The sequence below is a fragment of the Diabrotica virgifera genome, chromosome 10, assembly GCF_917563875.1.
Source record: "Diabrotica virgifera virgifera chromosome 10, PGI_DIABVI_V3a".
Taxonomy (NCBI): domain Eukaryota; kingdom Metazoa; phylum Arthropoda; class Insecta; order Coleoptera; family Chrysomelidae; genus Diabrotica; species Diabrotica virgifera.
In genome coordinates, this window is record NC_065452.1 from 43331999 (window position 1) to 43357201 (window position 25203).

General features: G+C 33.3%; 1 protein-coding gene across 2 annotated transcripts in view; it reads right to left on the bottom strand.

The window, feature by feature from the left end:
- Window positions 1-25203, bottom strand: part of LOC126893425 (leishmanolysin-like peptidase) — a 502521-nt gene that overhangs the window by 203482 nt on the left and 273836 nt on the right. For both annotated transcript variants that reach the window (XM_050663593.1, XM_050663592.1), the window contains exons 3-4: window positions 16577-16607; window positions 10758-10840 (exon numbers count right to left, since the gene is read on the bottom strand). In XM_050663593.1, coding sequence (XP_050519550.1) covers window positions 10758-10840; window positions 16577-16607 — 114 coding nt within the window. The remainder of the gene's footprint in view (window positions 1-10757; window positions 10841-16576; window positions 16608-25203) is intronic.

Genomic DNA, 25203 nt, shown 5'->3' on the forward strand with positions numbered 1-25203 from the left:
TAGAAAGATGGTAATGATCTCTGAATCGAAAATAAAAATAATGCCTTTATCTACTTACGTTCTTACTCACGTATTGAGTACTAGGAGACAGATTTGTTGATCTTTGCCTCGGTGAATTGATGTGTTGTGGAGTGCAACTATATAGACTCCCCATGTCACTGCATTCATCACCCTTTATTCCTTGCAAATTTTAGAAGGATGGGGAATAGGTATAAGAGAGAATCTGTTTCCGAACTAAGAAATCCAAAGATTTTATTATTTTTAAACATTTATTTGTTTGAAAATGGAGTCTTTTGGGTTTCGACAAGTTGTTAATAGATGTCGCTATAGCGTCTGAATGTTAATTATATTTTATAATTGACAGAAATGGCAAAGATTTTTCTTTTCTTTTCAGAGCATCATTACGGTAGCTTTCCTGATGAGAACTAAGGAGTTCGAAATGGTCCACAGAAAGATGGTAATGATCTCTGAATCGGAAATAAAAACAATGCCTTTATCTACTTATTGTTGTCTTGTTCCAATACAGACTGACGATAATTTTTGTAATCCTTGTAATCTAATCCCAACTCTTATAGGTATTTTGTCATTGTCCTTCTCATAATCGTTGAAACAGATAAAACATCCTTTCTTCGATCTAAACAATTCTGAATGAAAGATCTTAACGAAATGATGACAGTTTTATAAGGAAGCAAACGAGATAGGTCTAAAAATGAACTACACAAAAACTAAATATATGACAAACGTAGAAAAGGACAACGAAACCGTGCAAATAGAAACAAGTACAATTCAGAAAGTCAAGGAGTACATATACCTAGGGCAAATAATTAAACTGAGTAAAGAGAATCAAACAGCAGAAATAAAAAGGAGAATAGGACTCGCATGGGTGACATTCGGAAAAATGAACTATATCCTGAAAACCCAGAAATATGCCCAATACCTTCGCACAAATGTATATGATCAATGGGTCCTACCAGTACACATATGGAGCACAAACGTGGACCTTCACAAAGAAAAATATGGAAAAGATGGCCAAGACTTAAAGGGAAATGAAAAGGCAGATGCTGGGTATCAAGCTAAGTGATAAAAAGAAAAATACATGAATCAGAAATAAAACCAAAGTGAAAGACGTAAACAAACATGCAGCTACACTCAAATAGAAATTTGCAGGAAACAACAGCAGACAAAGAGACGGAAGATGGAATGAAGCGATAATCCACTGGATACCTTGGGACCATAAGAGAGGAAGGGGTAGACCACAGATGAGATGGTCGGATGATCTAAAAAGATCCGCAGGGACCAGATGGACAGGATTAGCACTGAACCGAGAAGAGTGGAAAAATAAGGGGGCGGCCTACGCTACGTTCAACTTTGGACAAACGAAGAACAATAGACAGATAGATAGATAGATAGATAGATAGATAGATAGATAGATAGATAGATAGATAGATAGATAAAAACAATTCTGTATTAATGTTTGCACACTTAAGATCGCCTCTCTCGTCCCAAGGCCATATCAAGTGTATCAATAGTAAGAAAAAAATAAATCAGTCACATTAAATAGCACGGCACTGGTCCACTGGTATTTATTATCGTTTCTGATTGTCATATTTCTCACCACTCTTAACAAAGAAGATATTTACTCGGAAAATTGTCGGATTTAATTTCATTCAAATTTGATTTCCTATCGTCTTCTTCTGTGATTGATTTGGGATTTCAATTTATTCAGTTTATCTCTTAAAAATGGTTTACCACGGGAATTAGCTGACACTTGATTCATTATAACCCACAGAAATAAGTCAGTGTTCCCCTAATTCTCACCCGACGAATATTGGACAATATTTTGAAGTGATATGGGCCTATAGAACAAAATTGTATACAATTCTTGTAGTGAATTAGATGGAGATTTTTAGTTAATAATACTTTTTTCTACGCTCATACTTTAATATATCAATTATGATTTCACTACCTGCATCCTAATGAGCTTCATTATGATACAGATTTTTAGCCAATAGAATCGCGAGATGACATTCGCTTTGACAGTTCTCAATATGTAAACAAACTGACTAATTTAAAAATCAAATATTTTTCAAAGAAAATGTCTGTAGCCGATAGTGGTATTAAAAATGTATCCTCAAATTCATTTTAACAATAATTATTGTAATATTGAAAATATAAATGTATCAACAAAATAATTCATTTCAATATTTAACTACTTAATTTGTTTACGTTATAAAATTAAGAAACTTAAATATATTTTTTGCTGTGAATGATCATAGAAAAATCATGTATACAACTTGCATTTAATTATCATTATGAAGCTCATATTCTATACGAATATATTTTTGAAAGATTTTTGGACCATACACCATTTATTTTAAAAGATGTGCTGGACTGTTAATGGGTCATCACAATGTTCACAACGAAGACGATTTTCAGAAGACATCAGATATCGCTGAGTAACGAGTGTGACCTATTCTGAGCCTTCTGATAATAATAATACATACTGTCTTTTCTGCTCATTTGGGGCATGGTGATGGAGGTAACAGTTGGTTGGATTGTGCGTAGTTTTGTATTTTGTATATTCCAGTGTGTTTGCAAAGTGCTTAATACGTTGTTGTTGACACTAGTCTTTCGATGTTGGTGAAGTTGTATGTTTTCCAGATTTTCTAGGGAACATGCCTGTTTTGCTGCTTGATCAGCGTTCTCGGTCCCATTGATACCAACATGGGATGGTATCCAGATGATGGTTACTGAAATACCATTTTTTGACTCTTGCTGGTAGATACTGTGGATGCACTGTACAATGGGATTTATGGAGTATATATTTTTGATTGAACCAATCGCAGCGAGATAATCGGTACATATTGCTAATAAATTCTCGTTAGTAATGGGCGACTCTAATGCCTTAAGTATTTTGTACAGTTTAGCTGTGAGAAAGTCGATATGATGCTACTGTTGTATTTGAGGTGCTGACGGCACAACCGATAGCCTTCTTTGGAGGCATCTGCGTAAAGAATTTTGTCATAGTTCTGTGTATGTATCTAGAAGTTCGTGAAATTTCTGTACCAAGAGAGTTCTGGGCATTTCTTCTTTTTTGTATCGATTTAAGCTGGTAACGGCAGTAGGTAGCTTTTTGGTCCACGGGGGAATACTGGACGTAGTAACAGGAGTTGTGAGTGCTATATCTGTATCTTTTAGCAAAGTTTTAAAATTTGTGAAAAAGAATGTGCTCGAGGGTGGCTATTATCTCGAACAGGGTGGGAAGTATTAATTAGTTTAATTACTGGATTTTTAGAGTAAATTTTTTAGAGAAGTAGGACGTTGCCGTCTTATAAAAAGTGGGTGTTCGGAAGATTCGGTATAAAGACTTTCAGAAGGACTTGATTTAAACGCTCCAAGGCTAAATGTGTAAAGAAGTATTGTGAATTGTATTTAGGCTTTTAAGCTGAGTGTCGGACGCTGATATGTAGATAATGCTTCCGTAATTAATGTAGATTAATGTAGATATATTATTAATAAAATATTTACAAACTAAATAAACTTCTAAATATGACCACAGTTTTAATGACTAATTTAAGTATTATGTTTTATGGGATTGAGCCACAAAATTATTGGTGTAAGTAATGAAAATTACACGTTTTAATTAACTAATGTTGACGTTTATATTTCCACTAATAAACTTAAAAACAACCTGATAAAATTTTCACCATCATAAACTTGTCAGGATGACACGTCCCACAATTAAAATCACGTTCCACAATTAAAACTTCCTCTGTTCCAGTGTTCCCATACATCAAAATTTGTTCGACTAGACACCGTAAAGCTATTAGACTAAGCTATTAAGCAAATTTTCAGCTTACTATTAATCAACTTTTTTTTGGTACGCGGGATCCAATCACAGTGTATTTTATAGATGCCGTTTTTGGATCTTTCTTGTGTGTTGTTCTGTTTGGTTTAGGTCAAGATAGATCTATCCTGAATTTCAGCGACCACAAACAAGATACTTTACAATGGGATTTTACTAAAATATTAAGTAAGTGACCCTTAAAATGTATCAATAAAATTTGCTTTTCTGGCTTTTCACATTAACAAACAAAAATGATGACAAACACAACCAGTGACATATGATCTTGTGATTAGATAGGTCAACTTCGTATCAGAACAATAATAAACAACAATAAAGGTAATCATGTTTATGATACTTTATACAGCATTGCATGAGTTTATAATATATTATACGTCATTGTAACAAAAAGGCAGGTCATAATTTAAATTACATATTCTGTGACCAAAAACAGTTCGATTGAACCTAACTTAGCTTAGTACAAATGTGCTGATAAAAAAAGGTTACAGCCCTTGAAGTTACAAAATGAAAATCGAGTTTTTCCGATATATCGAAAACGATTAGAGATTTTTATTAAAAATAGAGATGTGGCATTTTTATGGCAGGAACACGTTAAAAAAATTACGGTGAAATTTATCTATACACCCCATAAAAATTTTATGGGGGTTTTGTTCCCTTAAACTCACCCAAACTTTTGTGTACGTTCCAATTAAATTATTATTGTGGTACCATTAGTTAAACACAATGTTTTAAAAACTTTTTTGCCTCTTTTAAGTACTTTTTCACTAATACTCCGGTCAACTAACACATCCGAGGTTACAAAAATTACCAGCCAGCTGAAAATTGGCAGGATTGTTCAAAATAAATGAAATATAAAAAGCCCTCATGAATCTGACCCGAGCAAAAAAATTTAAGCGGGATCAAAGGTCACCAAAAAGTGTTTTTGGCGATTTTCAGCGAAACAGTAACTTTGATAATAAAATTAGTTCTAATAAAAAATGTAGATTAGATAATTATCTGTAAGAAATGTCACAATACTTTTTTTTCTAAGAGCCACCGTTTTTGAGATATAACGATTCAAAAAGTTGTAAACGTCATAATATGCACACACACGTTTCCACACCACCTTTGAGGTAGTGTACTTATCGATAGCTAATATAATCCAGTTTTTATCGAGATATTTTGAACATTTGTAAAATCCATCATATTTTGTAAATGGTAAGTAAGATTATAGAGACGTGATAATAATAAGAAAGTTATTTATAATTTACATTTTTTAGGTATATATATTTTGAAATATATAAAAAAGTCGCATCTTAATAAAAGCTGGCTTATCGAAAAAATACTAAGAGGTAAACAAGTTTTAAAAACAATTTGTTTAACTAATGGTACCACAATAATAACTTAATTGGAACGTATACAAAAGTTTGGCGAGGTTTAAGGGAACAAAACCCCCATAAAATTTGTATGGGGTGTTTTTATGTGTATTTATAATTTACATTTTTTAGGTACCTATATACATATATTTTGAAACATATAAAAAAAGTCGCATCCAGTGACGGTTTAAGGCATCATGGGGCCCTAGGCGGCCATAAGAAGTAGGCATTTTTATAGCGACCATTTACTTAAAATAAATTTACAGATATTTATGTTGTCTTGGGAAGTAGTTACTTTAAATAAATTACGACAATGTAAAAAAGATCATTTTTCTTTTTTTTTTTACATTTCGCAACAACTGCTCATTAATAGTCTATAGCTAATATCCCAAAGAAAAAAAGGGATATTGTGTCGATATGTGATTTTGCCCTGGGTATGAGAGCCGCCCCTTCGGGGGTGAAAAAACATACATTCAAAATAAGTGCGGAAATGGATAAACTGATTAATTCTAAGTAACTTTTGTTCTATCGAGTTTTTTCACTAAATCAACACTTTTTGAGTTATTTGCGAGTGAATGTGTTCATTTTTCAACAAAAAACACGTTTTTAAAAATATTCTTAGAAAAAATATAGCGTATACAAAATTAAAAAAAAAATGGTGTATGTATGAAGTATATAGACCCAGAATAAGCAGAACTGGAGCTAATGAAAAGTAGATTCTTATTCGACAAATTCCAAATCAAATATTTCAACGTAAATAACCAAAAAATGAAGCACTTTTCGGTGAAAAATGATCACAACTTTTTTAAAGTGAAAAAAAGTTTTATTTTTGTTTTTTTTTTTAACAAGTTTCAAGTATCAAAATTAAGCAAATAAAGCTTAAAATAATGTTGATTCCTTTTTTTGGCAAAAAATCTTAAAAATTTATGAAAATCTTGAAAAAAACTTGAAAAAAGTATATTATTTATATGATCTGTAAGTTTCACCGGTTCACAGTGCTTATATTTCAAAACATTGGGATTTAAAGTAAAACAAATTTTTTGAAATTTTGAAAAAAAATGTCTCTTTTCAAAATAACTTAAAAATTATTAGTGGTACCTACCAAAAATCTTAAAGAGTAAAAAAAATGTAGATTTTGCTTTTCTGAATATTTCAGATTTTTGCTTTTTTTAAGATGAAAATTGGTTAAGATATGACTGTTCAAAATTTGCATACCCTGGGTAGAGAATTTTTCATTTATTAAAAATTAATAAATGAAAATAGTTTCTATCCTTGTGGGATCGGTACTCACCGGAGGGACCGCAGACGTTCGTATACAATTAGCGTCTCTTTGCAAAAACAATGACGACTTTGCTAAGTAACAAGACATTTACTCAACACACACACTACCCATTACACTAGGTAACTGATTGGAAATATCCACTGTACCATGACAATGGCCATTAGTTGTCGAGGCATTAGGGCAAATAAAAAAAATTGCATACACTCGTGATTAGTGGCTTGTTCAAGCCCTTTCTACTACAGCCTTTTTATAAATAAGCACTTTATACCGATAAAACTCACAGAGCATATAAACAATACATAAGTAAAGTAGCTTGTGAAGCGTTAAGGATTAATTTCATTTGGGATGCTAATTAGGGGGTTATTTTCACCAGATTTTTTTACCCAAAAAATAAGATCAACTTTATTCTGAGCGTATCTTACTTACTTTTTATGTTATAAATTTTTTAAAAAACAAGAATAATGCTTTTTTTAAACATTTAAACAAGTTATGATGAGTTTTCCATGAAAAGTGCTTCATTTTTTGATTATTTCCAAATATTCGATTTGGAATTTGACAAATAAGAACCTACTTTTCATTAGCTACAACTCTGCTTCTACTGGGTCTACAGACTGCACACATACACCATTTTTTCAATTTTTACTTTTTATCAATACTTACTTTTTGAGTTATTTGTGAAAAACCGTTTAAAAACGTATTATTTTTTGTTGAAAAATGAAGATATTTACTTGAAAATAACTCGAAATGTATTGACTTGATAAAAAAACTCTATTGAACAAAAGATGCTTAGAATTAGTCAGTTTTTCCACTTCCGGACTTATTTTGACGGTATATTTTTTCACCCCCGAGAAGGGGTGGACTCAACCGTAGAGCAAAATCACACATTGGCACAATATCACTTTTTTCTTTGACATGTTAGCTATGCTTATACCAAATGTCATGTCAATCCAAGCTCGTGTTTCATATCCAAAGGTTCTTTAAAATCCGGAGGTTTTGCAATATTTTAACGTGACTGAATGGACTATAAGGCCCATTGGGGGGTAGAAATTGAAAAAAAAAACGTACCATACCAAAATAATTACCAGCTTCTAAGCAAAATTTGCTTGCAAAATTGATTACCAAATTGAGGGAATGATTAGAACATGGAATATAAAAATGCCTTTGAAGATAACTGCTTAATTTGTCTCTAAGTCGGTTGTATTTTCCTGATACTTGACAGAAGACAAAGCAAAAAACTGAGTTTGATTGGAAATCATAAATTAACCATTCTCTTTTTTGTCTCAGCCCTATTTGATTTTTTTAACATTTTAAATTGCTGCTTAAATAATTCTATATTAATTAATGCATTTGTGTGAGATGTGGGCCCCATAAAGTGCCCGGGCCCTAGGCGGCCGCCTAGTCCGCCTAATGGTTAATCCGGCACTGGTCGCATCTTAATAAAAGCTGGATTATCGAAAAAATACTAAGAGGTAAACAAGTTTTAAAAACAATTTGTTTAACTAATGGTACCACAATAATAACTTAATTGGAACGTATACAAAAGTTTGGCGAGGTTTAAGGGAACAAAACCCCCATAAAATTTTTATGAGGTGTTTAAATTTCACTGTTATTTTGGACGGGGTCGAGTTCGCTCCCAATGGTAAGAATTTTACCTGAACTAAAAAAGGTAGAGTCCGAATTGGCTCCCATAGACAAAATTTATTTTACCTAAACATGTCGAAAATATCACCCAGCGTTGTCACTTCTTTCAAATTTTCTCTTTTTGTTAGAAACAGGTACCTTCCTAGAAATATCTATGGGAAAGGAGGAACACCTAACCCTTCGGTCCTAACTTAACTTTCGGGTATTAGAGTGTAGAGCGCAAAACGGTCGAGCGCATACCGGCCGACACCGATAATTTGTGTTAAAATTGCCACATATGCCAATGTTGAACTAAAACAAACTCTAAAAGTATTTGTCTAAAAGTATAATTTTCCTATAAAAAGTCTATGTAATCACTATGTAAATTTCCTAAGCAGTATAAATATTACACGATTTGGCAACAATGTCTAATGTTTCCGCGATTATATGAGAGCCTACCCGCATTCATGCGGGAGCCAATTCGTACCCTTCTAAAATATACCTGAACGAAGCGGAGCGAACTCGACTTCACCCGTTATTTTTTAAGATGTTCCTTCCATAAGAATTGCGCATGTCCATTTTCAATAAAAAATCTAGAATAGTTTTCGATATATTGGAAAAAATCGATTTTCATTTTGTAACTTCAAAGGGCTGTAACTTTTTTTATGTGCACATTTGTACTAAGGTAAGTGAGGAAGAAAAGTATAGTATGCCCGATCTATAAAAAAGGAGACAAACTACAGTGCAAAAACTACCGTGGAATCTCTCTACTATGTACAGCATATAAAGTCCTCACGTATATTATAAACCAGCGGCTCCAACCACTAGCAGAAAATATTATTGGAGAGTATCAGACGGGCTTCCGACGGGGAAGATCGACACTGGATCAAATATTCACAGTAAAACAGATCTTGAGCAAAGCATGGGAACACGATATTGATGTTCACAACGTGTTTGTAGACTTCAAACAGGCATACGACTCAGTCAAAAGGAACAAACTATACTATATATTGGCTGAATTGGCAATACCACACAAGTTAATAAGACTCATTAAAGCCACAATGGATGAAACTCAGGCATGTGTACGAATACAAAACCACCGGACAGACTTTTTTAACATTTCGCAGGGACTAAAACAGGGAGATGGGCTGGCCCCAACATTGTTTAACCTGGCACTGGAGTATGCGGTTAGGCAAATGCAAACTGGACGAGGAAATCTACTGACCAACCGAACGGTTCAACTGGCCGCTTATGCTGATGATATTAATATTATGAGTAGAACATCAACAGGAGCACAGGAAACATATGCAGAGTTAAAAACACAAACAAAAATGCTAGGTCTGGAAATTAACACAGAAAAAACAAAAATAATGACTCAGACGAGAAGAAATATAGTCCCAGAAAACATTATACATGAAGATGACATTGAAACGGTTGAAAAGTTTACATACCTGGGAGTAGAACTATATGCCGACGGATCAGAAGATGGAGAAATAAGGAAGAGAATAACGCAGGCAAACAGAGCTTATTTTGCCCTCTACCATATATTTCGGTCAAAAAGTGTCCACCGAAATACAAAGATGAGAATCTATAAAACCTTAATTCGACCAATAACATGCTATGGCAGTGAAGTCTGGGTGCTGAAAGAAACATCCAAAAACAAACTCGACACATTCGAAAGGAAAGTACTTAGGAGAATACTAGGACCTGTGAGGGAAAACGGAATCTTCAGAAGTCGATACAACAACGAGCTTTATCAACTTTATAAGGAAACGCCCCTGTCAGACTTCATTAGATTACAAAAATTGCAATGGGCCGGACATGTGATAAGAATGGGAGAGGATAGGCTACCAAAACGAGCAACGAATGCTAGAATGCAAGGAAAGAGACCGGTTGGGAAGCCACGAAAGCGCTGGGAAGGCACAGTAAACAGCGACGCACAAGCCCTTTTATGAGTCCGCGTATGGAGAAGAGCAGCCACAGACAGGCAAGGGTGGAGGCAAAAAATAAAGGAGGCCAAGGCTCAATTTGGGCTGTAGTGCCGTAGAAGAAGAAGAAGTGAGGTTCAATTTAACTATTTTTGATCTCAGAATATGTGACTTAATTTATGACCTGCCTTTTTGTTACACCCTGTATATCACCTTATCGATGTTGTCACTGGCATTTCTTCGAAGAGAATTTGTGCAAGCGTCTGATATTTTTCTCTGCCAGTTAGACAGTCCGCATAAGATAAAGCAGCAATCATATACTCAATTGTCAAAAGATTTATCTTTATCTGTGATATGAAATAAGACTTTCAGTACATAAATACGGGAACATTTGCAAATACATACATATTTTTACTTCAGCCTCGAAAACATAGAAATGTTTTATCTTAACGTGGTTTTGCACTTAGATTTTAGATAATATTCTACAGGAAAAATATGCATATATCCATGTATCTCTAAAGTTTAGGAAGAAACATTCAATAAATGTCTTCGAATTTTATCTACAGTGGCGGCTTGTTTTTCAGTTATATGAAAATTAATCATCTGTGGATGTAAACAGACCTTGTTCAACTGTGTAATTCTATTTTTAAAGATATTTTCTGCATCTCAGAGAGAGACAATTTTTTTTATAATTCTCATCCACTTACCTCGTTAGACGAATCACACTTTCTCCTCTGCGAACCGATAGGGCCTTTTCCCAAAAACTGACAGCTTGTGGTAAAATCGTATCCTGCAAAAAAAACACAATAAACTGTATAGTATAGTGTTGTTGAACCAACCTTTACACACTGACATTGAACTTATTATTGAATTATTTAATTTAATTTTGGATATTAACTTTAGCGGAGTAACCTAATTGAGTCCCAGAATTTATAATCCGTTTTTCCAATAGCCGAGTTGAGTCCCGAAGATGGGTAAATTGAGTCCCGTGCCTACCTGGGGCTTAGTCGGTGTACGTAATGTTTTCTAGGAATGAGAAAACAATAACTTATTTTATAACATATAATTTTATTACAAAAATGCAATCCTAAAATATTTACAGTAAACAATATAACCACATTTACATGCTAAATATGTGCTAAGTAAGGTATTTAAATGCCAGTCTATGTATATGTATGTTTTTTTCTATTTGGCAATAAGAAGAATACCAAAGGTATATAATGATCTTCTTTTAGATCATGGATGGAGAACATTTGCATAAAAAACTTTGAGCAATATTCAAAAGTTCAATTGCTGTTGTAATAAAACAATAAATTGGTTTTTGTATGTCGTTTATCATTAGAAAATCCTCCTTTTTGTTGGTATTCACTGGAAATGTTTTAATGTTCATGAGTTTCTTCCATACTTTTTGGCAATTTAGGCAGAAGAGATCGTCGGGCGTTATACATATTTTTCTGACCAATTCCACATCTTTGGTAGCCAAGGTACTAATATTGCCATTTCGTAATTCCTCATGCAAAATTTTCATATCCCCCATTTTCATAGGTCGTTCACTGATATCTTCTACGGTCTTTCACTTCAAGGAGTTACTAACATTTGACGATTGAGTACATCTTCGTTTAATAATTTCCGTCACTACGTTGTCCCCTTGGGTTTTTAAAAATACTTTACATTTTTCTTTCGTCTGCGCACAACAAATCCAACGCTTGCCGTCATTTCTTAAATAATTTTGAAAACGATGTTTGAAGCCATTCAACACAATCAATTATTGTTTTTCTTTTTCACCAAGAACGATTTTCATTGGCAATCAACTTAACACTGTATCGTATACAGATAGATCGCACTCTATACTAAATATTTTGTGGTATACATATTACTTTTTATTTAATTACCATAAATGCATAACCAATAAAATACTTACAAATTAAAAAGCTATTAAAAGGTAACTAGAAGGATTACGATGCCCGGGACTCAATTCGACCATCTAAATATTTTGACCCTTCTTAATTCAGGTATACGGGACTCAATTTACCTATGCCCAATTTTAGTTTTTGACGTTCGCTTTTATTTGTCGGTTGATTTTGTTCGTATAATTTAATTGTTTTATAGGTAATTACTTCCGTGCTTATTCTAAGGAAATTTCACAACTGACGACAACGAATGGCATAACTAATGGCAAAAAAGGAATAACGAAATTAAAGCGTAGATATGGAAATATCATCACCAACAGAGAGAATTACTAAGGGTAGTAGAACAAAACCATGATGATCCACTAGAAGATTTAACAAAAAGATTAGTCAACGAAGGACCGGAATTGGTGTCTGAGGAAAATGAAAAGAAATAAAGCTCCCGGAGAAGACAAGATCGTTAGAGAAGGCGTAAAGATTGGAGGAGACAGATATTTTAAGAACATAAAGGAACTGTCTGCACCAGTCAAACACCTACAAGATGGCACAGTGCACTTACCATCTTATTACACAAAAAGGACGATCCAACAGACCTCGAGAATTACCGACCTATAAGCTGATTAAACCGCCTTCAAGTTATTCACAAGAATAATAACAAATAGACTGGAAACAAAATTAAATTTTTACCAACCTAGACAACAGGTAGGATTTAGGAAAAACTTTGGCACTAACGACCACCTCCACTGCATAAAAGGGATTATAGAAAAATCCATTGAATACAACCGACTGTTGTCCCTTGCTTTAGTCATCATCATCATCATCATCATCATCATCATCATCATTGGCTCGACAGCCCTTTCTGGGTCTTGGCCTGTTCCAGGATTCTTCTCCACTCTGATCTGTTTCGTGCTTTTTTTCTCCAGTTTTTTATTTTTAAGGTTTTTATATCATTTTCTATTTGTTCTAAATATCTCAGCTTCGGTCTTCCTCTTGTTCTTTTTCCTACTGGCATCTGTTTGAATATTTTGTTTGGTATTTCGCCTTCTTCCATTCTTTCTACATGTCCCATCCAACGCAGCCGTCCTATTTTAATGAATGTTATGATATCTGGATCCTGGTATATTTCGTATAGTTCAAAGTTGTACCTTCTTCGCCAAATTCCATTTTCTTTTGTGCCCTTATATATGTGTCGCAAGATTTTTCTTTCAAAGGTGGCTAGCAATGTTTCCTCTCTTTTAGTGAGTGTCCAGGTTTCTGAGCCGTATGTGAGTACTGGTCTTATTAGGGTTTTGTATATTTGGCATTTTGTTTTCCTTGCGACGTTGTCTGATCTTAGTTGCCGAATTAAGCCATGATAACTTTTATTGGCAATAAATATTCGCCTCTTCACTTCCTCTGCTACGTTATTATCAGATGTGACTAGGGATCCCAAGTATGTAAAGTTTTTTACCCCCTCAATGTTGTATTCTCCTATTGTTATATTTTGTGGCTGCCTTATTTCTGTGTTTTTACTTACCTGCATATATTTTGTTTTGTTCTGGTTGATTTTCAGGCCACTATTTTGTGCAGCTCGTTCTATTTGATTGAATGCCTCTATTATTTCTCTTCTTGATCTTGCGATTATGTCAACATCATCTGCAAATGCTAGTATTTGCACGCTTTTATTAATTATTGTTCCTCGAGTATTGACTGTTGTGTCCCTCATTATTTTCTCGAGTACAATGTTGAACAAGATGCATGATAGAGCGTCTCCCTGGCGTAGTCCCTTTTTCACATCTATTGTTTCCGTTAGTTCGTTTTGTATCCGGATTTTACTTTCTACTTTTAGAGATTCTTTTATCAGTTCTATTAGTTGTGTTGGTATATTAAATTCTTTCATTGCTTTTATTAAGAATTCTCGGTTTATATTGTCATATGCGCTTTCGAAGTCTATGAAGAGATGATGTGTGTCGATGTTATGTTCACTTGTTTTTTCAAGGATCTGTCGCAGAACAAATATCTGGTCTATTGTTGACTTCTGTCTACAGAAGCCACTTTGGTACCTGCCAACTATTTTTTCAGCGTGTGGTCTAAGTCTTTCATAAATGACGTTGGACATTATTTTGTATGCTGCATTCAGCAGCGTGATTCCACGGTAGTTTCCACATTCTAACTGATTCCTTTTTTTATGTAATGGTACAATAATACCACTATTCCACTCCGCTGGTAGCTGTTTATTTGACCATATCTTTGTTATCAATACATGTATTGTTTTCTGTAGTGCGTCTCCTCCTTCCTTCAGTAATTCCGATGCTACTTGATCCGATCCCGGTGATTTATTGTTCTTTAATTTGTCTACTGCTGTTCTAATCTCGGCTATTGTTGGTGGACTCTTTTCTCTGTTGTCTGCTTGGTCTAATGGTATATCAGGGTTCGTCTCACTCCCATCTCCTTCAAGCTTTTCTGTAAAATGTTCTGTCCATCTTCTTAGTATCTCTTGCTGTTCTGTCAATATATTACCTTCCTTATCTCTACACATCGTCGTTCTCGGTTTGAAGTCTTTTCTGCTTTTGTTCAGTTTCTGATAAAATTTTCTTGTCTCTGTCGATCTACTTAGTTCTTGCAGTTCCTGAAGTTCTTTGTTCATATATTCTCTCTTTTTTCTTCGGTGAGTTTTCTTTTCTTCTCTGCGTAGTTGTTTATATTCTTCCTCTGCTTGTCGGGTTCTGTGCCCCTGTTGCATCAGTAAATATGCTCTGTTTTTTCTGTCTGTTATAATCTGACATTCTTCGTCAAACCAGTCATTCGTTCTTGTTCTTCTTTCTTTACCTTCTATGCCTAACACTTCTTTAGCTGTCTCTTTTATGATTTCTCTGCACTCTTCCCACTCCTTATTTGGGTTTTCATGTTTTGGTCTGTTTTCTAGTTTGATGCTTATCTTTTCTTTATACTCTTTATTTTTGTTTGTTTCTTTGAGTCCTTCTACCTTGTATCGTTCATGTTTAGAGCCTCTTTCCTTTTTGATGTTTGAAATTCTAGCCCTTACTCTACTTTCGACCAGGTAGTGATCAGAATCCGCATTTGCCCCTCTTCTGGTGCGGACGTTTATTATATTCGATTGGTGTCTCGAGTCTACAATAACATGATCTATCATATTTACTGTCATTCCATCTGGGGACTTCCAGGTACCCTTGTGTATATCTTTGCGAGCGAAGTATTTGCTAGCAATCACCATGTTAAGTGATTTTGCTAGGTTTATTAACCTATTGCCATTGTCATTTGATTGCTCATGGAGACTGTGCCTACCTATTGTGGGTTGGAATTGCTGTTCTCTTCCAACTTTGGCGTTTAGGTCTCCATAGATTATTTTTATATAATTTTTTGGGCATGACTGATATGCGGACTCTAGTTCATCATAAAACTCTTCTTTAGTTTCATCTTCTTTTTCTTCTGTCGGGGCATGCGCATTAATTAGACTGTAATTAAAGAAACGTCCTTTAACTTTTAAAATGCACATTCTGGGGCTAATTGCTCTGAAATCTCTTATAGTATGTTTTACTCTCTTGTTTACTATGAATCCAGTGCCCAAGACGTGATCTTTAGGATCGCAGCTGTAGAAAATCGTGTGGCTTCTTTTTTCCATTATATTGTTTCCAATCCACCCATTTCTTGTATGGCAGTTATGTCTATTTTGTATCTATTTAGTTCATTTAAGAGATTTTGGAGAGCTCCCAATCTATACAAGGTTCGAATATTCCATGTCGCAACCCTCAAATCGTATTCCTTTTTCTCGCACAGTCGTCGTCGTTTGATCAGTCCGGCTTTTCTTCCTTTCACATTCATAACTCGTAGTTTTTCTAGGAGGAGGTAGTTAACCTTCAGCCCAACCCCCTATTCATCGGAGGACCAGGACTCCCTTCTTCGTCAGCCCTGACCCCACCTTCCACTGGGGTTGGTTACCCAATATCCAGTGGGGTTGCTCAGGTTACCGGTGTGTACCAGCTTGGAGGTGAAGATAGGAATAGAGTAGGAGAGGCTAAGTGATGCCAACAGGATACGACATCATGTATTGCGCTTCACTACCCCTTTACACACCCCCTTGCTTTAGTAGACTTTTGAAAAAGATTTGATATGATATAATTAACAGCATAATGAGAACGTTGGAGGAAAGTCGTATAGATTATAGGTACTGCAAACTGATAGCGAACATATACAATAAGGCAACCATGACCAACCGACTACACAAAGATACCAAATCTATAAAAATAAAAAAAAATAGACAGGGAGACAAGTTATCTCCCAAACTCTTTACAAAATTAGGAAAGACCTATGTTCAACTTTTGGATGCAGAAGGCTGGATGATGAAGATTATTGGATTAAATTTGACTATGGTCTTTAACTGACCATTTTCAATTTTACAATTAACCATTTCTTTTACAACTGATTTCTTGGTCAGAACTTACCCTTAGGTATAATACGCACTGAATTACTTGATCTTGTGTAGTATATTTTATTAATTTGTGGCTTTTATACAATAAAACTAGCAGATTTTGTAGGTATTATTCAGTTCAATAACGCAATCAAGAATACTAGCTTGTTTGCTAATGTACCTATATGTTAGCCAATAATTTAATACTTACGTTAATGAGCTTAAACTTCTTTGGATCCAATCTGAAAAAAGAGATATTCATTAGCACATTGACATGCATTATTAGTTTTATTGCATTTGTGTATCTATTGATAAATAATGTAGATATGCATCTCATTTTTAACAATTGTATTACAGTAAAACCTCCGTTAAGCGAAATAATTGGGGGGAGGCCGTTTCGGATAACAAGAATTTCGATTAAAAATAACATTGTTTTTTATATTCTTCTTTGTATCAAATTACATAGTATTGTAGAGATAGAGCTGTAAAACATCGTTGTCAAAGAAAAACACAAAAGAAAATAGAAGATTTCTTTGAAAAAACACTCGTAAACATGTTCATTTTCCTTAATTTTATTGCAGACTGTAAATTTACTTTTTATTGATGAAATTATTGAACTGTCATCCATTTCGGTTAAACGATTTTTCGGTTAAAAAGGTTTCAGTTAACGGAGGTTTTACTGTATTGCCAAAATTATTTTGTTTATTTTCCATAGATAGGTATATTTCATAATTGGAAACGAATTTGTTAGTCAATAGAAACGTATGCATTGATTTCATGGAAAGCACAAATCGATTTTATCGAAAATGGTGATTCATATGGGTTTCAGTTAAACATTAGGCTAAAATCACGGGATTTTAAAAGCCAAAAAAAGATGTGAATAAAAATGTCGAATGCATCTCCTCAACGAGCCGCCTATGACTACAATTAAAAAACTAATTTACGCCAAACGATTGGGTACACTACATTACATAAATAAACAAAATGATATCACTTAAAAGACAACCCTTTTCAAGATTTTTGAATAAAACCGGTGTTATGAAGCCTTCCTTCAAAACCACTAACTCCCTAGGGAGCATTTTTCGATAAATTGACTTACATCATATATAAAATATAATTACGATATAAAATGAGTTCCACAATTTGTAGCACTCTTTTGTGAACAGCGTTTGTAAATACTTTGAATATTTGCTCACAAATTCTATTTTTTATAAGTAAAGATGATTCAGACTTGATAACAGAACAGGGCATCTCGTCGGTTTACTGCCAAAACCAGATAAGTGCATTTTTTACCATGTTTTGAGTTAAGTGCATTTTCGTAATCAAAATCCGTATATAAATGTACTGCGTAAAACATATAAGTGTCGGACAATGGAAAAGAGGTGAATTATGTAGGCTTGTTTTGGCAATTATTCATTTTGGTCAAAACTGTAAAACTGAAACAAATTAAGTGCACATTTAACGAAAAGTACAAATTTCATATGGAAAAAGACAATTAATTCTTCTAGAAAAACCGGTTAGATGCCATGTAACTTATTTTTGCTGTTGAAGTATAGCAGATTTATAGAATGACTATGCGTATAAAACAGATAAGTGCAATTATCTTGTTTTTGCAAATTATTTTATCGTTACTTTACCATGCCCAAGTGTGCAAAACCAGATAAGTGTCATTTAACTTTTTTTACGTGAATTATCTGACGAAAACTTGCACCGCCAAACTAAATTAAAACGACACTTATCTTGTTTAAACATTGTAAACATAACCTTAAATATTAGTGTACTTTGTATGCATATCGGTGCCAGAAAAGAATTGTGTTATACTTGAAGAAAGTGCTTTTTAAGTTGTAAAATAACATTAAAGTGGTCATAACGGTATTGTAAGTTAGAAATTAGTGAGAACCATGTCCTTGCGCAGTGCACTGATGCTTAAGATGGCACTGAATCAACAACAAGGTTAGTATATTTATTTTTATAAGCAAAGATGATCGTAAATCTTCTTTTTTTATTAGCTTCACTTGAATGTTGGTATGTATGTACGTATGTGTGTAATAAAATTTAATGTAAGAAGTCGTTTTTTAACTATTTATCGTATCTGGCTAAAATTTTGCAATTTTGTACACGTGTACGTCCGATACAATTTACTATTTGATTCGATCTGCAATTTAATATTCACCATTGACGTGCATACGGGTAATACGACGGCTCATATTACCCGTATGCGCGCCAATGGTGAACATTAAATTCTTACTTGTATGTGAAAAAATGTACAATAACTACGTCTTAAAACCCACTAAATTTTATTTGCATATCACAACCGGTTTTAAAGCAATAAATAAATCGTCAGCTTGTAAGAAAAATTTTAACACCCTCTATCTCAGAAACGATGCATTTGCGGACATAGGTTTATAAAGCAAACTGTCATTATTTTTTCATGTAGAATAATTATCCCTTGATATTTGACATGCTTATTTAAAAACACCCTGTATTGATGAAAAACATGGCTAATTGTTAAAGTACCTAACTTTTTACAGTCCAACGTAAGCGAATTAATTAAAAAACAGAATGTTGAGAAAACATGATAGTCTAGGCGCCAAATAGAGGTCACCGTGTCCTTTTCAATTCTGATGGACAAACTCAACGGTTTCTTATGGATTTTTGGCTGCTGATTACGAATTTCGAGGGTGGATTGCGATCCGAGTGGTCAAAAAATTGTTATAAACAATTTAATTGTTTATAAATTGTTTATAAGGCTCTGGATCATAAACTAAAAGAGATAAAAAATAATGTTTCAAATAAAATTTGTTCGTTAATAAAAAACAAAGAAAAAATCGTTTACTAAACTTAAATCCAACAATTAGAACTCAAGATATTGTAAAATTAGGGCACAATGCAAATTGCAAATTGTAAAATAAGTATTTTTCGAAGCTTTATCGATCATAACTCGGCTTCTACGCATGCAAATGAGCCTTAGAAGGTCTCATTTTAAACTTCATTAATGGATTCCAAACAGAGTTTGTTAAATTACTTGATCTTCATTTGTTTTAAAGTTATACCCATTTGAAGTAATAATTTTCTTAAAAAAATTGTACATTAATTTGTTTATAAGGGTCTCAAGCAAATTTAAGCTTTATACTTTAATTAACAATAATGATAGAAGAACTCAAAAGGAACATTTTGAGCTTACGAAAATGTTTGTAAGTTTATTTTTGGCCAAGATATCGATATTTTAATAGTGCGCTCTGAGGCGCAATATCGGCTCACCGCGTAAAGGTTCACGCGCTAACTTCTCGATGCAAATTATAATTTCTATGTATATATACGTTATCTTCATTTTTCATTTTTGAAAATCCTAATAAAATGTTATCGTATAATTCTTATAATTAAATCATCATACTGTACCTCGTATCACCTTTCATTATATTTACTTTGTCTTCTATTTTTTGTACTAAATGAGAAAAAAAAACATTAAAAACTAATATTTCAGAAGTAGAACTAAAAAGTAAGTTGATATTATTTATTAATACTACTTTTACAAACTTTTTGTTTCATGCATCTGAATCGAGATATACATATATGTACAGGGAATCTCAGCTTTTTTACATCTCTACATAAGTTCTTAAGTTCTTAGAGCAATTTTTACAGTTACATGGTGGTACTAAGTCTGTTCTTGTAGGCAGTAAAACTAAAACTTTCAGAGTCTAATTATCTATATGATATAGATATAATCTATATCATATAGATATCCAGTGGATAGTGGATAGTATCCATATAAAGTGGATCTAGATCTTTTGCAGCATCATCAAGGCACGTCAAGTGTGTGTATGCCGCCACAACATAAATGCTCGTTTTATATGCAATGATGATGCTGCAAAATAACTCAATCCATTTTTATATGGATATCACATATTGGCTTATTTGCATGCGTAGAAGCCGAGTTACGATCGATAAAGCGTCGAAAAATACTTGACTGTGAGCCAATGTTGCGCCTCATAGCGCGTCATTAAATATCGATATCTTGACCAAAAATAAACTTACGAATATTTTCTTAAGCTCAAATTATTCCTTTTGAGTTCTTCTATCATTATTGTTAATTAAAATATAAATGTTTACAGCTCAAATTTACTTGAAACCCTTATAAACAAATTAATGTATAATTTTAAGAAAATGATAACTACAAACGGGTATAACTTTAAAACAAATGAAGATAAAGTAATTTAACAAATAAAAAATGAATAACCATTTTCAATTTCGTTGCAACACGAAACTACAGCCGCATCATATACTAGTCCAATTAGAGAGTGCCGCAAGCACCTCTACCGGTTTCGAAACTTATTAGTCTCTCATCAGGAGGCACATATGCTGCTCTCTCTGACCCAACCAGGACAAAACCCAGCATGCAGTCACGAATTGCAACGAACGAAATGGCATGGATGCCCTAGCGGCAACTGCTAGCAAAAAGAATAAGTTTTCAATCTAATAGCACATAAAACAACACTAAAAATGTTACTCTACATCCTAACAGATTGAAACAATGGGAACTTTCTTCGGTTACACCTCCGAGGCTTCTAAATTTTGCAAGCCATACGGATGCTGAGACTAAGGAAGATGAGGGAATTTTACAATTTATAATTCATGTCCCATCTGCTCAGCGCGGTAAAGTTCCAACGAGAATGGTTCCCTTCGTACTCCAATCAGAGTAAACATGTAAATAAAAAATGAATAACCATTTTCAATTTCGTTGCAACACGAAACTACAGCCGCATCATATACTAGTCCAATTAGAGAGTGCCGCAAGCACCTCTACCGGTTTCGAAACTTCTTAGCCTCTCATCAGGAGGCACATATGCCTCTCTCTCTGACCCAACCAGGACAAAACCCAGCATGCAGTAATTTAACAAACTTTGTTTGGAAGCCTATTAGTGAAGCTTTAAAATGAGACCCTCTAAGGCTCATTTGCATGCGTATAAGCCGAGTTACGATCAATAAAGCTTCGAAAAATACTTATTTTGCAATTTGCAATTTGCATTGTGCACTAATTTTACAATATCTTGAGTTATAATTGTTGGATTTAAGTGAAGTAAACGTTTTTTTCTTCGTTTTCTTATTAACGAATAAATTTTATTTAAAACAAACATTTTATCTCTTTTAGCTTATGAGCCAGAGCCTTATAAACAATTTATAAACAATTAAATTGTTTCTAACAATTTTTTGACCACTCGGATCGAAATACACCCTCGGAATTCGTAATCAGCAGCCAAAAATCCATAAGAAACCGTTGAGTTTGTCCATCAGAATTGAAAAGGACACGGTGACCCCTCTGGCGCCTAGACTATGAGGCTATAGTTGAGTTTTCATTTGAGTATTTTATAAATGCTAAAATATTCCACAAGGTGATGTGAAGTTTGAGAAAAAAAACCCAGTTTCATTGGTACACCAGGTATACAATAAAAATGTACCTGTCTAGCAACAATATTATTACAGCGATATTGTTAAAGAATGAGGTTATATCATAATAAAAAAACACTAAAATCGGATAACAGGTTTAGAAAATTCGAGACATCAAATATGACCCATTTTTAAGGTGTCCGGTTAATTTTGCACCCCAGTGTACATCGATGATCTATACAGCACTCTGTTGAGTGTGTTGAGGCTTTTAACATTTTTTGATGAATTATTGTGTCGAAAGCTTTTTTGTAATCAACAAATATCACGACTAATGGCATGTTATATTCAACACTCTTTTCTATTAAGTTCTTAATTACTTGTATATGATCATTCGTGCCATATCCTGCTCTAAAACCTGCCTGCTCTCTTGGCTGATAGAAATCCAATTTACTTCCTAGCCTGTTGGTTGGTAGATATGATATGAAAAGATAATTTATGTAAAAAATTATATTTCGTTTTCAAGTTAATTTCGTTATGTTTATACTGAACTGTCTAAATATTCCCCGATAATCCCTATCTACCCAATATTTCTTCCTGTCAGTTTTGTTTATAAATTCATCTATTTATATTTCCATCCATCTCTTGGACGTTATTATAATTGGAAGTTATTATACTTGGAAGTTATATTGGACTTGGAAGTTATTATAATTCTGTTTATAAATTAACAATACTCAAAGAGTTTTACCTAAGGCACATAATTAATTACAAAAGGTAAAACCTGGGGTAACCGTACAAAGACTTAATTAGTCTGGGTCCAATTTTGCAGACGTTCATAAAATTTAGTGAAGTTGTTTGGAATATTAGAACATCAGGTCTATAATTTCTTAAGAATTACACCAGATGTATCAATAACAAGATTTTATCCCTTATAAAGATTTGAAAATTCACGAGTTATAACCTTTGACATTTTAAGTATTATATTTTGCGGTAATTAACTACAAAGACACTTTGAAATGTTTTATTTATTGATGTTCGATTTCGTATTTGGTCGCCGATATTAAGAAAAAAGTTGCTAAAATAAATTATACCAAGCATACATCATTATAATTTAAAATATATGCATATCATACATAATGCAGTAGTATAAAAATTAAGATTGGCTGGACACATTGCTAGGATGTCAGATAATGAGTAAGTACATTTTTTTATTTATTTATAGTAAATACAAATGACCTGGCCTCTTGAGAGCAATCCAGGTCGTTTCCTGATGGGATTACAGTAGTTCATATACATAATTTTTATTTTAAGAATTTTCTAATTTAATTTAACTAATTAATAATGGCCCTAATCTATTACAAATTCTGAAAATTATAAATTATAAATCATTCTAATAAACTAATAAACAATTTTAATAAACAAAATATAATTTTTTATTTTTTTTTATTTTATGTTTTTTTTTTCTGAAAATATAATTTTTATAGTGTTTCCAGTTCTCATTCTCACTATTAATCTAAAAATATATATGTAGTTAGAAACAATTTATTGTAAGTGTAGGTCTATTCGATTTGTATAATATTCCCGATGGTATTTCGGTGAGCCTCAGACCCTTGGACGAAAATATCCACTGAGTTTTAAAATTTGAATTTTTTAGCTATATTTTTTTTGTTTGGTTAATAATTTTTGATTTATTTTATTTTATTTTATATTTGATATTTATATTTAATTTTTTAACATATAAATATTTATTGAATTATACCATTATTTTATTCCATATTTTCATATATAATTTTAATTTTTTATTTTAAAATTTCTTATTTAAATTCATATAGGTTGGTTATTTACTTGATTTCTTCTTCGTCTGATATTATACAGGGTGTCCCGAAACGATTGGTCATAAATTATACCACAGATTCTTGGGTAAAAAATAGGTTGGTTGAATCTCACTTACCTATATACAATAGTGCACACAAAAAAAGTTACAGCGCTTTGAAGTTACAAAATGAAAATCGATGTCTTTTCATATATCGAAAACTCTCAGAGATTTTTTATTGAAAATGGACATGTGGCATTTTTATGGCAGCAACATCTTAAAAAAATTAAAGTGAAATTTGTGCAACCCATAAAAATTTTATGGGGGTTTTGTTCCCTTAAACCCCCCCAAACGTTTGTGTACGTTCCAATTAAATTATTATTGTGCACCATTAGTTAAACACAATGTTTTTAAAACTTTTTTGCCTCTTAGTACTTTTTCGATAACCCAGTGTTTATCGAGATATTTTGAATATTTGTCGAATCCACCACATATTTGTATATGGTTAAGTACGATTATAGAGACCTGTTATAATCTGAAAAGTTATTTATAATTTACATTTTTGGGTATATTTTGAAAAAGAAGCTACATCTCGATAACAGGTGACTTATGAAGCAAAGACTAAGAGGCAAAAGTTTTAAAAACACTGTGTTTAACTAATGGTACCACAATAATAGTTTAATTGGAACGTACACAAACATTTGGGGGGTTTAAAGGAACAAAACCCCCATAGAATTTTTACGTAAATGTATTGTAAATGTATTGAAAAAGAAGCCACATCTCGATAAAAACTGGCTTATCGAAAAAATATTAGGAAACAAAAAAGTTTTAAAAACGTTGTGTTTAACTAATGGTACCACAATATTGAATTAGTTGGAACGTACACACAAGTTTGGGAGGTGTCTTCTTCTTCTTAACGTGCCCTATCAAGTCCCCTTGACGTTGGCGATTAACATGGCGAAACTGTCTCTGTCTCGAGCTATTCTAAATAGGTGTTCTGCTTTCTTTATTCCTGTCCACTTCCGGATATTCTTCAACCAAGAGGCCTGCTTTCTACCAATTCCTCTGCGTCTCGCATTTGCGGGAGCTCGCGGGTAGCATTTGCTCTTTTAAGGACTGGCACATTTGTCAGCATAGCCGTCCATGGTATTTTCAGTATACGTCTGTGCAGCCACATTTCAAAGGCCTCCAAACGGTTAATGGTGGATATTTTTAATGTCCATGCTTCGACACCATACAAGAGGACTGACCAAATGTAGCATTTAATCATGCGCTTTCGAAGTTGAAGTTGCAAGGTATCATTACAGAAGAATGACCTCATTTTTAAAAATGTCGTGCGGGCTATCTCGATTCTACATTTTATCTCTTTATCTGGATCTAGTTGTTCAGTAATATGGCAACCAAGATATTTAAAACTGGGTACTCTTTGAATTATATGACCATCAACATATAACCGTGAATCTTGATGGGCCAAACGGCTAAATACCATGTATTTTGTTTTTGAACAGTTTATATTTAGGCCAAACTCTCTTCCCACTGTGTCAATGGCATTTAAAAGGTGTTGTAATCCATTTATATCATCACTTAAAATAACTGTATCGTCTGCATATCTGATTGTATTTATCAGAATTCCATTAACTTTC